General features: G+C 40.1%; 1 protein-coding gene across 4 annotated transcripts in view; it reads right to left on the minus strand.

Annotated features, from left to right (window-relative positions):
* NME7 (NME/NM23 family member 7) overlaps nt 1-12,713 on the minus strand; it is a 95,533-nt gene that overhangs the window by 27,215 nt on the left and 55,605 nt on the right. For all 4 annotated transcript variants that reach the window (XM_075436439.1, XM_075436457.1, XM_075436458.1 and 1 more), the window contains exons 9-10: nt 11,919-11,987; nt 7,822-7,923 (exon numbers count right to left, since the gene is read on the minus strand). In XM_075436439.1, the coding sequence (XP_075292554.1) occupies nt 7,822-7,923; nt 11,919-11,987 (171 nt within the window). The remainder of the gene's footprint in view (nt 1-7,821; nt 7,924-11,918; nt 11,988-12,713) is intronic.

Below are 12,713 nucleotides of genomic sequence, written 5' to 3' on the forward strand. Positions count from 1 at the left end.
AGGCTAAATGACTTCATGTGTCTGCAGAGCTGAACGGTACAAAGCGCTTGACCAAGAAATTGAATTTTTTTAAAAAGTAAATATTCTAAGTGTGGCTTAAACCCATACAAAAATGGTTAGCCCTGTGATGCTTTGTAGACAAAGGCCTAAAAACCTAGCTCCAGGACACCCTGGCACGTTATCCATTCTGGGGAGTAGCTAGGAGGTGTCTATGGCAGCACAGCAAGTCAAGCAAGTTCAGTAACCAGTGCTGCTAATGCCTTGTCGCACATCTCTGCTTTCCTTCAGTCTCTGGGCTCATGTACAGTTTCTCTCCTCTTGCTAAAACAGGGCAAACTATTCCAGCCTGGAATCAGGCACCACGAGTCCAGGAAGAACCAGTTCAAAGCCAGAGACAGCCTGGCATAAGGGAAAGACGCGAACACAGATGGGAACCCTGAGGCTTCTGAAGTTGATGCTTCTTTCCAGGAAGGCATACAGGATTTTAACAAAATGTTGATAACATCCTGAAGATGTCCAGAAATTTCAGTTACAAAGGTGCCTTTTCATCTGAGGTTACTAACATATCATAGTGACAGGGAGCAGAGGAAACTATAAAACACCCCTGCATAGGCTAGGGGGGCTTTGGTAGCCAACTGACAAAAAAATCAGCATTGCAGCAACTGGAAACAAAATACAAATGTACTCCCTCTTCAGTCCTCTCCCAGAGGTCCCCAGCACCTTCTCTGCAGAGGATGAAAGCAGAAGACTCCTCCAGCATCATGCCTCTGTGGTGGTAGTGGGCTTGATATCAGACCACGCAATACCTTTTATTATCTACTTTACCAAATGAGTGTAATTTGTAACCACTGAATCTAAGTCAAATGACCTTCCATCCAGGATTTATTTAGACAGAAAATGTAGCACTGCTGACATGTTCAAATCTGGTAGCTCTGGAGCCTCAGACAAGGAGTGGCAGATAAAAGTTTTTTTTCAAACTGTAACCTCGCCAACATGCTTCAATCACATTGGATTTAAAGCAGAGTGCAGCCTTGAGGGCTCTGTCAGTATTTAGTCTCCTGATGGAGACTGCCAGTCACCACTAATAACAGCGATTTTCAACACATATGCACCTACCCATCAAGAATCAAAGTCAGCCTACAAACTCCAGTTCCACATGACACTGAACAGCCATCATATGACAGCAACCTTCAGGCAATAACAAGCCACATTTAAAGCAAACTACCTGCAAGCAAAAGGCTCCTCCACCACTACTAGTGCTCTGATTTTTGTTCAAATCTCCCCACAAAGACATATTTCAGTGAGGCTGAAGTCCCTCTTGCTATCAAAGGACTTCCCGTCACCTGCAAAGGGTGGCTTGGAGAAGACAGTATGCAAGAAACAGAGCTCTAAGCAGGTCACCTCAAAATTCTAATCAGATCATGCATACACGGCATACAAAGCACATACACACACATGGTTAAAGAAAACGGGGCAGCGGGGAAGGGAGTCAGGGTCTGGCAGACCTCTGCAATGCCCATTCAGAAGCAAGAAAAACACATCAGGAGAAATGACTATGAACACTGAATTCACATCTGTAAAAACTACTTCTTGGATTCTTGACTCTCAGCTGCTCCCAGAGCTACACACAGCTTTGACAGGAAGCACAAATACGATATTTAGGTATCAGTCTTGTTTCGGGTGCAGCCAGTGCAGACTCTATCCATTTTCAACCAGAGAAAGCAACCCATACACCAATGTATTGACAGTCTAAAGCAGAGATGGCAACTTGTGATTACAGTCACATCACAGCTGTGGGTCATTAGAGCACAGCTGTCTTAGCACTTCTTTTTGTCTAGATCCAATCTTCATAAGCCCCCTGCCCACACACACACAGAGGCGACACAGAACGAGGTAGGAGAAGTCCTGAACCCACCAAGCCTTTGAGCTTTATGAACCAGCACTGTCAGCTCAGCAAAAGGCGGCTGCATTAGACAGAAGAATCACAGAATGTTCGGGGTTGGAAGAGACCTCTGTGGATCATCTAGTCCAACCTCCCTGCCGAAGCAGGGTCACCTACAGCAGGCTGCACAGCACCTTGTCCAGGCGGGTCCTGAATATCTCCAGAAAAGAAGACTCCACAACCTCCCTGGGCAGCCTGTTCCAGTGCTCCGTCACCCTCAGAGTGAAAGAGTTCTACCTCATGTTCAGGTGGAACTTCCCATGCTTCAGTTTGTGCCCACTGCCCCTTGTCCTGTCGCTGGGAACACTGAAAAGAGTCTGGTATCTCCCTCCACAGACGATTACTCAGTCAAAAATTACCACGTCCCCCAGCTAAGATGAATTAGCACTGTCTAGAACACATTTTCATTAGACTCGCAGAGGCTGATGTGGAAATTAAAAACTGAAAGGACACAGTCAGATGACTGACCCTAAATAACATCTAAGCAATTCAATCTTGTCTTTCCCACTGCAGGCTTAGACAGCAGGATATCGTAACTGGTATCAATCAATCTGCTTGCTACTGTAGCTGATAATGGTCTGTCACTGAATGAAAATTTTTGTTATTATTACATGACTCAGGCTATCCGAGGAGATAATCAATTCTATGAAAATCTTCTTCATCAAAGAATTAGATTAATAAATCTTATTTCTCTTGAAACACATTATGTACTTCATTGTCAACACTGGCCAAGGCTCACTAGGCTACAGGGAGAATCCACATTGAAACAGTTGTGAAGGTATTACCAGAAAATGAATACTTGGGAGTTCAAAAGTAGTCTTTGTATTACTTTATATCTGCCACTGAACTATTTTTTATGTGATGTAATATGAAAATGTCATGCTGCTAATGTAGTTCTAGGAATGAACATGAACATTTTTGGCCTCACATGCAAATACTTTTCAGTGCTAGAGATTCACGGGTCTATACAAACAAAAACCTTACAGCAACAGCACTCTTTGGCTCATACCATTATCCCTGTTTAACTGATGGGATAACTGAGGCAGAAACATATTGAACTTTTTGTCCAAGGTCACACAGTGAGGTCAGGAATGGAGCTAACGCAGACTCCGGCTCTTCCAGTTCACCGCTCTGTTGTAAACCATCTAATCTCCCTTTTACCTCTTTGGCATTGATGCAAAAGAACAAAAGACTGTTAATACACTCTTACTCTTACAATTGCAAACCCCCAAGGTAAAAAGAATGCAGGTTAGGATCTAAAGCAAGTATACAAAAATCACTGTTCAGCTCACTGGATACAGAAATATTGCAGCACGTCCCATTACTTTAATAATATCTCACAGCAGAAGGTACTTGAGTCACTTTTAGCATACTGCCAATCCTAACTAAAAGCTCTTAAGACTACTAAAAGTTACGCAATCAGCCAGGAACATGTAGCTGATGTAGACTCCTGGAATCACATGTTATAACCAACCATTTCATTTATGTATGAAGAAAGGTCAAAAGAAAGCTAAAAATAAAAAAAATAAAAGCAATATATCTAATTTCTACAGCATTTTACAAGTGTCTTATGAATACTAAGTAATCACCTCAACAATTCCATGACAAAATGTTACCAGCAGCTATTTCAACACAGAAGCTGCATGAAGAAGATGTGAAAACTGAAGCTGTAGCTTCAGACCTAAGTAATAACAAAAGGCCTTCGAGTGCTCCAGGGGCCAAAACCACACAAACATCAGTCAAATGAAACATCGATGCCAGCATGCTCAAGGTAGTGCTGGGATTCCCTGGCCACCATCCTGCTGTTCTGAAGTTGAGGTTTTCCATGATAGCCTTTGCTTCCTGATCCATGTGAAACAATGTCAAATCAATGCAGAACAGTTTGCATTTTTTCTTCTTACCACACTTAAAAAATACAGCTTTATTGATAGAGTACACTGTGCTGCATTTACCCCTACCCATCCAAGCATTCTCACTTCGTTACAATGAAGAAGAAACATAGCTTATTTTCTGTTGCACTTTGGTTGCCGTTAGTAACTCTTATTTCTAAGTGATACTGTGTATAGAAAGTTCAAAAGGTTTGTGTTCTGTATTAATCTGATTTAATTAACTTCTTAACTCCTCTTCCTAGCTTTCTAGAGCAGTTACCTCTTTGCCATAGGCATAATTTTTTTTTCTCCTGCTGTCAGAACTGCACGAGTAGAAACAGAATGAAATAGCACCCAGCACAAAACATGTAATTTAACAACCTGCATAACAAAATTTGATAGTATATTTTGAAAAAGGGCTTAAATGATTCAGACACACCATGGAAAATCAGTGGAACTCAAAGTCATTGCAGAAATGTCATTCCTATTTGATATTTAAATATCCAAATAAAAGTGTTCAGCTGCTCATAGGATCTCAGTATCTCAAACTCCCTAGCTTTGGGTGCATAGCAGAGGCCATGGGTGCTTCACCTCCTTGAAAAGCTACAGTCTTGTGTGGAATTCAGAGATTTTTTTTAAACAGCCCTTATTAACATTGTAAAGAAACAGTATGTCCAAGCTGGGCATCAGAGTGGCCTGCTGACCTTTTATAGGGGTGCTGCAACAATAAGTAAAGCGTAAATACCTGTTTATTATAGCAGATGTGGAGAGAGCTTTCCATTTCTGAGCCCTACACTTTAGCCACAGAGGCATTCCTGGACAGAGAGAACGGGGCGCAAGGCGACACCAAGAGCCAGTCACCCGAGTAGTCTGGGACCTGGCTGTGAGGAACAGCTAACCTAGAGGCTGCAATCAGAAGACAAGAAAAACGAGCATCACGGTTGATCTGAAAGATTACAGAAAGGCCTCAGATGAAGCCACCACCGACACAAAAAAAATCCAGCTGCACTCCCGGGGCTTAAGGCGAGTGTAATTAAAGGTGCTGACAGTTCACCAAGAGTGCAATGACCCAGCTGGCCACTCATGAGAAAAGTGCCAGAGTACAAGAATGCAAGCAGCAGCAAGATCTGCAGAAAAGCATTTCTCCTAGTGCGTATACTATCCGCCGGGGACAAATGTTCCACAAGCCTGTGGTCTGTGACATTGAGCCCTTCAATCAGCTCACAGTAATTTTGAGAGTGAGCATGTCCAGCACAGCTCCTTACAGACAAGTGTCTTTATCCCACTGCCCGCTTTCCAGATCTGATAGGCCGTTCATATGCTACTATGAAGAAGCTCAAAACAGGTTTTTGGTTAGTAGTCTTCCCTACTACCACATGAGAGGTTTTAATAAAGTACTTATAAGCTGGTTTATAATGAAGGATAATTTTGGCAGAGAGCTTTACTGACCTGCAGTGCTAACAAAATATTACCCCAGTTATAGAAAATAGCACAAAGTTCCATTTCATTTTTAGCATTGTACACTTGGCATAAATTGCTAGCTTATCAAAGTATAATCCTCAAAATGGAACAATTCTAATCCTTTCTTCAGCCCTAAACATCAGGGACTCGGATAAAACCAGACATATTTACAAATGACATCTCACTGTGATTTGCGAAAACTTGTATCACCTCTTTTTGGATGCCTTTTATTGAGGTGTATCCCAGCTGTCTCCCTGCAAAACCAAGAACAGACTGAAAGAGCTGTTACCATTCATATCCAGTTCAGGTATCTGACTTGCACAAAATAATTATTATATTTGCTATGTATCTAAGATATAATTAACAGCACATGTGATTGAGAGAGATTCATTATGTAAGTCAAATTCCAACACCTTTGCTCACTTCAAACAGCACCTTACTTTGAGAGTAATCACAGTGAGTTCAATGGCACTGCTTGCCAAATAGGGTAGTATTTAACAGGAGCCAAAGTGACCCAAACAGGTACATTTTGTAGTAAACTCGGTCTTCACTTGTGTTTATAAAGAGGCTGTACACACATCAGGATCTAGCATATATAAGCAAACAAACAAACAAGTTACAGAGAGATTCAGATCTCTCAATGGTAATACACTATTTACATGACACTTAGATTTACTTTAAACGCTAGAATATCAAGTCTATCGTGCCTTCATGGTCTGTATATAACCTTGCTAGATAATGAAACTGCTGTTATGGTTTTTGCTACTCCTATTTGAGACAGGTATTGTAACCACAGAGTTCAGTTGTGAGCTTCTCTGATGATTCCGGCTGGGAATGACAAAAGACCACTGAGATACCTTTGTCCCTTCTTCCTCAAGGGCAAGCCACAAATGCTACCTGAAGAGGCAGATAAATTTCAGGCAAAGATCACTTGAGAGCAGCTGTAGCTACTGTACATATGCTTTCTATGCCTGAAGAATCAATTAATTTGTAATTCCTATAGAAAACAGTAGGCAGAAATATATAACACAGCTGCCTGTCTTCCAAACATACCATTGGTGTAACTGCTACGAAGTCAGTGTCCAAAACTTGCAGCTGCATGCTTCCACCAGCAGGTTGTTTTCCCTTCGCAAGTCACACAGTTAACCATTAAAAGCATAGGTAGGTCAGCAGCAAGAGATCTGGGACCCAGGAATTTAGTTCCCTTCTTTGCTGTTTTCTTGTGCTACCCAGAGAAGTCATCAGTTTACACATCCCTCAGTCAGTTCCTCAGCTTATCGACAGTTCCTTAGGTCACACATGTTGTACAGCCATGAGAGAGAGCTTGTCATGTGATGTAGCAAGAGAAAATAGAGAAATTCCCCTTGTATAAGTACACTTCTCTTTAACAACCCAAAGCAGCTGTGATGTTTGCAAGTGTATTTTCATTTTAACTTATAGGGCATTAAACAAGCAGAAACATGAAAAGTATTTAATAGGCCCAAATAAAACAACAGCCTCTTTGAAAGTTTTAAAGATCAGAAACCTTAAACATGAAATTTGAAACAAAAATGAAACCACCATATTGTGTATATTACTACTGATATATCATCCTGCAGTTAAAACTAAGTCAGATAATCAGGTTATGCTCAGCTTACAAGATGCTGAGTAGTAGAGAAAGAAACATTTGAATGTTACTAAATACAAGGGGGAGAAAAGGTTTGGATAATGCCTTTAACTTGTGCTTTCTGTAATGGAAACTCTAGATCTGAAGCAAAATACATCCTGAACAACTTGTTCTCCCCTTCAAATATTAATCTGTGTGAATTTTTTCCATGGAAACTGGTAAACCCACTCAGTCTGCAACTACACCATCAAAACATAACTTGAAAAAACATAGAAACCCTGACCTCATTGCCTCCATCTTGATCTTTCACCTCATGGCTCCTGTGTGGTATAGCAGCCTTCACTGTTTAACAAAAAACTGCAGATTTTTTGAGACAGCACTTACGCTTGTCTCCAAATTGCACACAGTATCACACATATCCAGTTAGTCACCTCAAGAAATGAGAAATAAAAGCTAGAAGCATTAGCACAGCAAAACAGGTATGAGAACATTTACACCCTTTTTTGCTCACTTCCTTCTAAAAAACCAAGGAACCAATTCTCCTTTTGCAGTTTCACCCAAGGAGAATGCTACAGCCTGCAGCGGACTAACATTTGATTTACACTGGCACGCATAAGCAATAAGTGTTTGTTCCAGGGCTTGAAAGCCTCGTGTTAGAATATTTATGCACCTTCAACAAAGATTTTTGTCTAGATAGCTTTTCTTTCACATAAATATATTCACAGTATTATATCATCTAGTTTAGGTAAGATCAGAAGACTTGCCAGAGGATTTGCAAATTGGTCCACTAAGACTAGCAATTGACCTCCATAATAAGCTAATGCTTACATATTTCCAAGGAATGCAGCAGGTACGTGGCAGCCATACCACACTGTGATATTTTAATTCACACAGTCAGCACATCAACTTTTTAAGCATTCCTTATCACTCAAGCGGGTACTTACAGGGTCAGAAGGACCACAGAAGTCTCTGAACACTTTTGGAGGCTCAGGTTGTATAATCTCCATTGCTATGCAAGGGCCTGAACACAACTCTGTAACCATCTCCTGGAAGAGATAAAAAGACAGAAATAAATCTGAGCTTCTTTGGGCATTAGCAAGGGTTCCATTCCTCCCCAAAACGAGACCCAAACTTACAGACCAGGAACAATTAAGGAATCTCGGTCTATTTAGGAAAGCGAAGACATGAAACAAAGATGTCACTAGTATTCACAACAAAATAAATGTTTTCCATTTTGCTACTTGGTTTAGAAGGTGGAGAATTAGGTAAATTCGATATTTAGCTTCAACAGGATACTGAGTAGCATGCAACAGCATCCACAGTACTTAAAATTCTTTTGTGGGTACATCTTTATTGATCCGGGCCTGGATTTCACAGAAGCATCCCACAACTTGTCAAACTAAACTGAATCAATGGAACACACTTTGCTGGGTATAAGCCTATCACACTATGTTCAGCCAGTTCCACAGACAGCAATGTACTTTACAGTGTTCCCTACAGGGAGCACAGCAGACAGCCTATATTTGTTTCCAAATACCATATAATCATAGAATAGTTTGGGTTAGAAGGGACCTTTCGACATCATCTAGTCGAACACCCCTGCAACGAGCAGGGACATCTACCACTAGAACAGGTTGCTCAGAGACCCATTCAGCCTGACCTTGAATGTTTCCAGGGATGAGGCACCTACCACCTTTCCGGGCAACCTGTTTCAGACAGGAATACATCCATTTGATGGCTTGTAAGTAATTAAAATGCCTCTTGAGCTTTCGGTTCTTACTGTCTTTTCCTCACATATTACTACAGAAGCTGAAATACACAAGCCAACAGAACAGAACTGAAAGGGACCTGTGGCGCAACCTGTTAGGGAAAGGGTCCTTCATCTGGCAATATTCTTGTGGTGTGCTGTTACCAGAATCTCAGCTACACCGAAATAATCTGTTTCCCTGGAGCCTCCTGGAGAGCAAAGAGACCTCTTGAGTTCTGAGTGGGTGATGAAGATGGGTGTTAGTGTTCATAACCTTAAATTAACTCTGGGCATTAGTGACCATTTGGAGTTTGTTAATTAGAGGTATAGGTTTCACAAGCAGAAAGAACCTATTTTGATGTTCTAGTCTGACTTCCTTTTTTAAAACATGCCCTTGTAATTGCATACTTGTCTAGAAACTTGGGCAGACAAGTTTTAAACAAATCAGGACAATTAAAAGAATCAAAACCAATGAGGAAAGGAGAAAGCAGAAAGCATTTGCAGGAAATAAGTGAGGACAGGGAAGGACAAGCAAGATACTGCAATCACTCCCATCAGCCATGGGCAGGTCAAGGATGAGCCATGGGAAAGAACAGGAGCATAAAGAATGGGCAAAAAAGCAATAGGAAAAGCAGGATTAAGTAATTCTGTGCCTTTTACGAATTGTGATGGTAACTAAATACACAAAGATTCCAAGTCAAGCAGCATGGTTCCAAAGAGCTGGTATCTTCATAACAGATTCCACGCTGAGAGCACGTGCTTAATCTCCCGACTTTGAACTCAACGGGACAGAATTTTAGCCAAGTGCCTCTATCATCAACTTGATCCGAGAAAATGTGGGTAGAATAATTCCTGAGAGGACACGAAAAGAGTGCAAACTATCTTCATGCTCTACAACATGAATAAATATTTTAATTCCAAAAACTGTCTTATCACCAACGGATCCTCTGTTAAGAACAGGTTGAAGGGCGATACATTTCATTCTGTTAAGAAACAGTAAGTTGCCACAAAGTTACTACTCCATACAATTTCATTTCATTCTGTCATCTAAATAACTAATAACAGGAAAATGGAGAAAAAACAGGCTTTCATCTTAAGTTGAATCAACTTAATTCCTCTCTGCAAACTGTGGTTTTTCTTCTTCCTCCCTTTTCTATTGTTTCTGTATCAGCACTGACATCCCACCAGCAACAGCATCCTTCATTGCAACACAAAGCTGAGGACTGAAGACCAGTGGACATCAGCTACAGCAGAGAGGCATGGTACTATGTGAGACAAGCTTGGTCTACCTTACACAGCCTCATCAAGACTAGAGATTAATTTAAATAGCAGATACTGTTTCTCTGGGAAGACTCTCAGTTACAGCTAAATCAAATTTTCTTTAGCAAATAGTTTATTCATCAAATAACATGGTTTGTGGTCAACCAAAACCATTCCTGGAGCTAGATCAAGCTCAAGCATTTTTGATTAACAAAGCGGATTCTGAGCTGACCCGAAATAATCTCTCTCCTTTTTTCCCTGTTTTCTGTTCTGGCTACAGTAGGAAATACAAAGCAAAACGGCACAAAAACTAATCAACAGTATGCAAAATCCCATGCAGGAGATACCAACAAAGCTAAAATTTTGGGCAATTGTTCAGCTTTCTCTTTTCACGGAGAAGTGCTCTATATACAACGTCAAGCCTTTACTTGACTGACAAGGGGTAACCAGCAGAAACGTGAGTACAGTTTTTGAAAAGGATTTCTGGATGCCAAGTATCTTCTGTGCTGAATTATTTTGGAATGATAAAAAAAAATTAGACCAAAACAGATGGCTCTGAGTCATAGATACAAGAGGTCATATTCTTTCTTCAATATTCTATTTCGCAACATTCTTCTTCCTATTTGGCCTGCACTGACAATATCTATTGCTGTTCCCATATGTGCCTTCTCTGGATCCCTTTACCATCATGCTTAGCTTTCCCACATTTTCATGTTTCACAGATACTCTGAGTGCACAGAGATATTAATTTCATCTCATTTCAACTGAGTGCATATAGCACATATGGCTTGTAGGACAGAGCCCTAGATTCTCACTTTTCTTCAAATCCCATCTAAAATATATCTTCTTTATTGACTTACTCTGTTTAAATGTCACTCTCCCTTCTGAGTAACTCTCCAATTAAATTATGTAACTAAAATTTGCAACTTATCAGGGGGTCAGAGACTGTGCAAAAGAGCTGCAGAAGATGGTAGAGAAATCCCAATTTGGTTCAAAGTAGAGACTTTAGCAGTACCACGGGATTCTTCAGGCCCTGAAATACTGGTCAGATATTACCATATTTGAATTCTGCCACATGCCTGCAAGTCTGCCTGTTCAATCTTCCTTTGGTCCTTGTCAAAAGCGGTGTTATCACAGGAGACTTTAAAAGTATTCCCCAGTCTGAGAGTGAACTAACAGTACTCCTAACCTATTTAAAGACAAATCTACAAACCCTGTTGAAGGATGTTAGACTAAACAATCATGGGGGAGGGGGAATAAAAGTGTCACTATCAGAGTAATATTAGTAACTGTCTGGAGAAATATTAGTAACTGTGTAAAAAACTTTTACTAATTTAACCATTTAAAAATTACCAATAATTTGTGTAGTACATAGCATGGCAGTGAAGCTAAACTCATCACTATTTGAAAAATGAACCAAAATCCTCTGACAAAAGGTGATGCAGAAATGCAAGCTCATCTTGTGTTCCTGCTGTTCTGTCTGCAGTCGGGAAGTTTTATGTGACAGTACAAAGCATAATAACACATAGAGTCTTAGACGTTCACTGTGATTACAGCATATCTTAAACTTCTTCAATTTTCTGAAGATCCACAAAAGTCAGAACAATAAACTTAAGAATAGCTCAAAATGTCATTAGAAAAACATTCAAATACATCAGCCCTATTGTAAACAAAATAATAAACATATATTCTGGTCCAAGCCACTACTGCAATATCAAATCAAATAAGGACACAGATATGACACACTCTCACAGCTCTACCACAATAAAATAACTTATCTGAGGAGGTTTTTTCACTTTGCCGTATTTTACAAATTCCTTGGCTGAACACTTTTCACAAAAGACTTTCCCTTCTTGCAATATAGATAGCACAATTTTCAAGACAAGTTAATTTATTTGAGAACAAGCTAGAACTGGTCAGTACCAGGTTTCTAAAAAAAATCCTATTCACAATCCCAAAAAAGGAAAGATGTGACTGCTTCCTCATTTAATCGTATTTTATTTTTAAACAGATTCTTTGCAAGCTTATGCTTACCATGTATTCAGCGACGACACCTTTGTAAATCTCATAAAATTCTTCCACATTTGCACGCTCCATGTTGAACTAAGAAAACAAAAACGTTAGCCACTCTGCCTTAAACGACAACAACAAATTGACAGACACCCCCTCTTAACCAGCAAACATTCAGAATACTCTTTTAAGTTTTATTAGGTAAAAGGAATGGCTTTACAGCTATAATGGGAAGTTTGTCAACAACTTAGCCCATGACACCACAGGCAACACAATACACAGTATCTTCTGTTAGCTGATGCCATTAAGACATGCAAGAGGATCTGTCTGTAGTGAAGGAAAGGGGCTATTCTTCATTTGTGGTGGGCATTTGAGGCATAGTGGGATTTTAGATCTCAAGACTTTCACAAAAATCAAAGGGCAGGACTTACAGGACTACTCTCGGAAACAATCTCTGTGCCAGCTTCCTTTAACTGCTGACTATATCAGGGTGTCAAAATCCCTTAAGTATCCTGACAAACCTTCCCCTAAATTCATAGTAAAAATATATATTTTAAAAAATTAAGGAAGGATATTAACAATAATTTCTCTAATCTTAACTAGTACATTTTTATACTCAAATTGCTCCAGAAGTGACAGATTATCATTATCCCCCTTCCAACTACAGGAAACTGAGATACAGAGAGGTAAACTGTCTCGGCTTAAGGCTACCCAGTAACCATAAACATGTTTCACTGTTTCTCTTACAGAGAAACAGATCAGCTGATCAATCAAATAATAAAACACAAATATCACAAGGACAATGCTGATCCCTAAACA

Source organism: Opisthocomus hoazin, chromosome 1, assembly GCF_030867145.1.
Source record: "Opisthocomus hoazin isolate bOpiHoa1 chromosome 1, bOpiHoa1.hap1, whole genome shotgun sequence".
Classification (NCBI taxonomy): Eukaryota; Metazoa; Chordata; class Aves; order Opisthocomiformes; family Opisthocomidae; genus Opisthocomus; species Opisthocomus hoazin.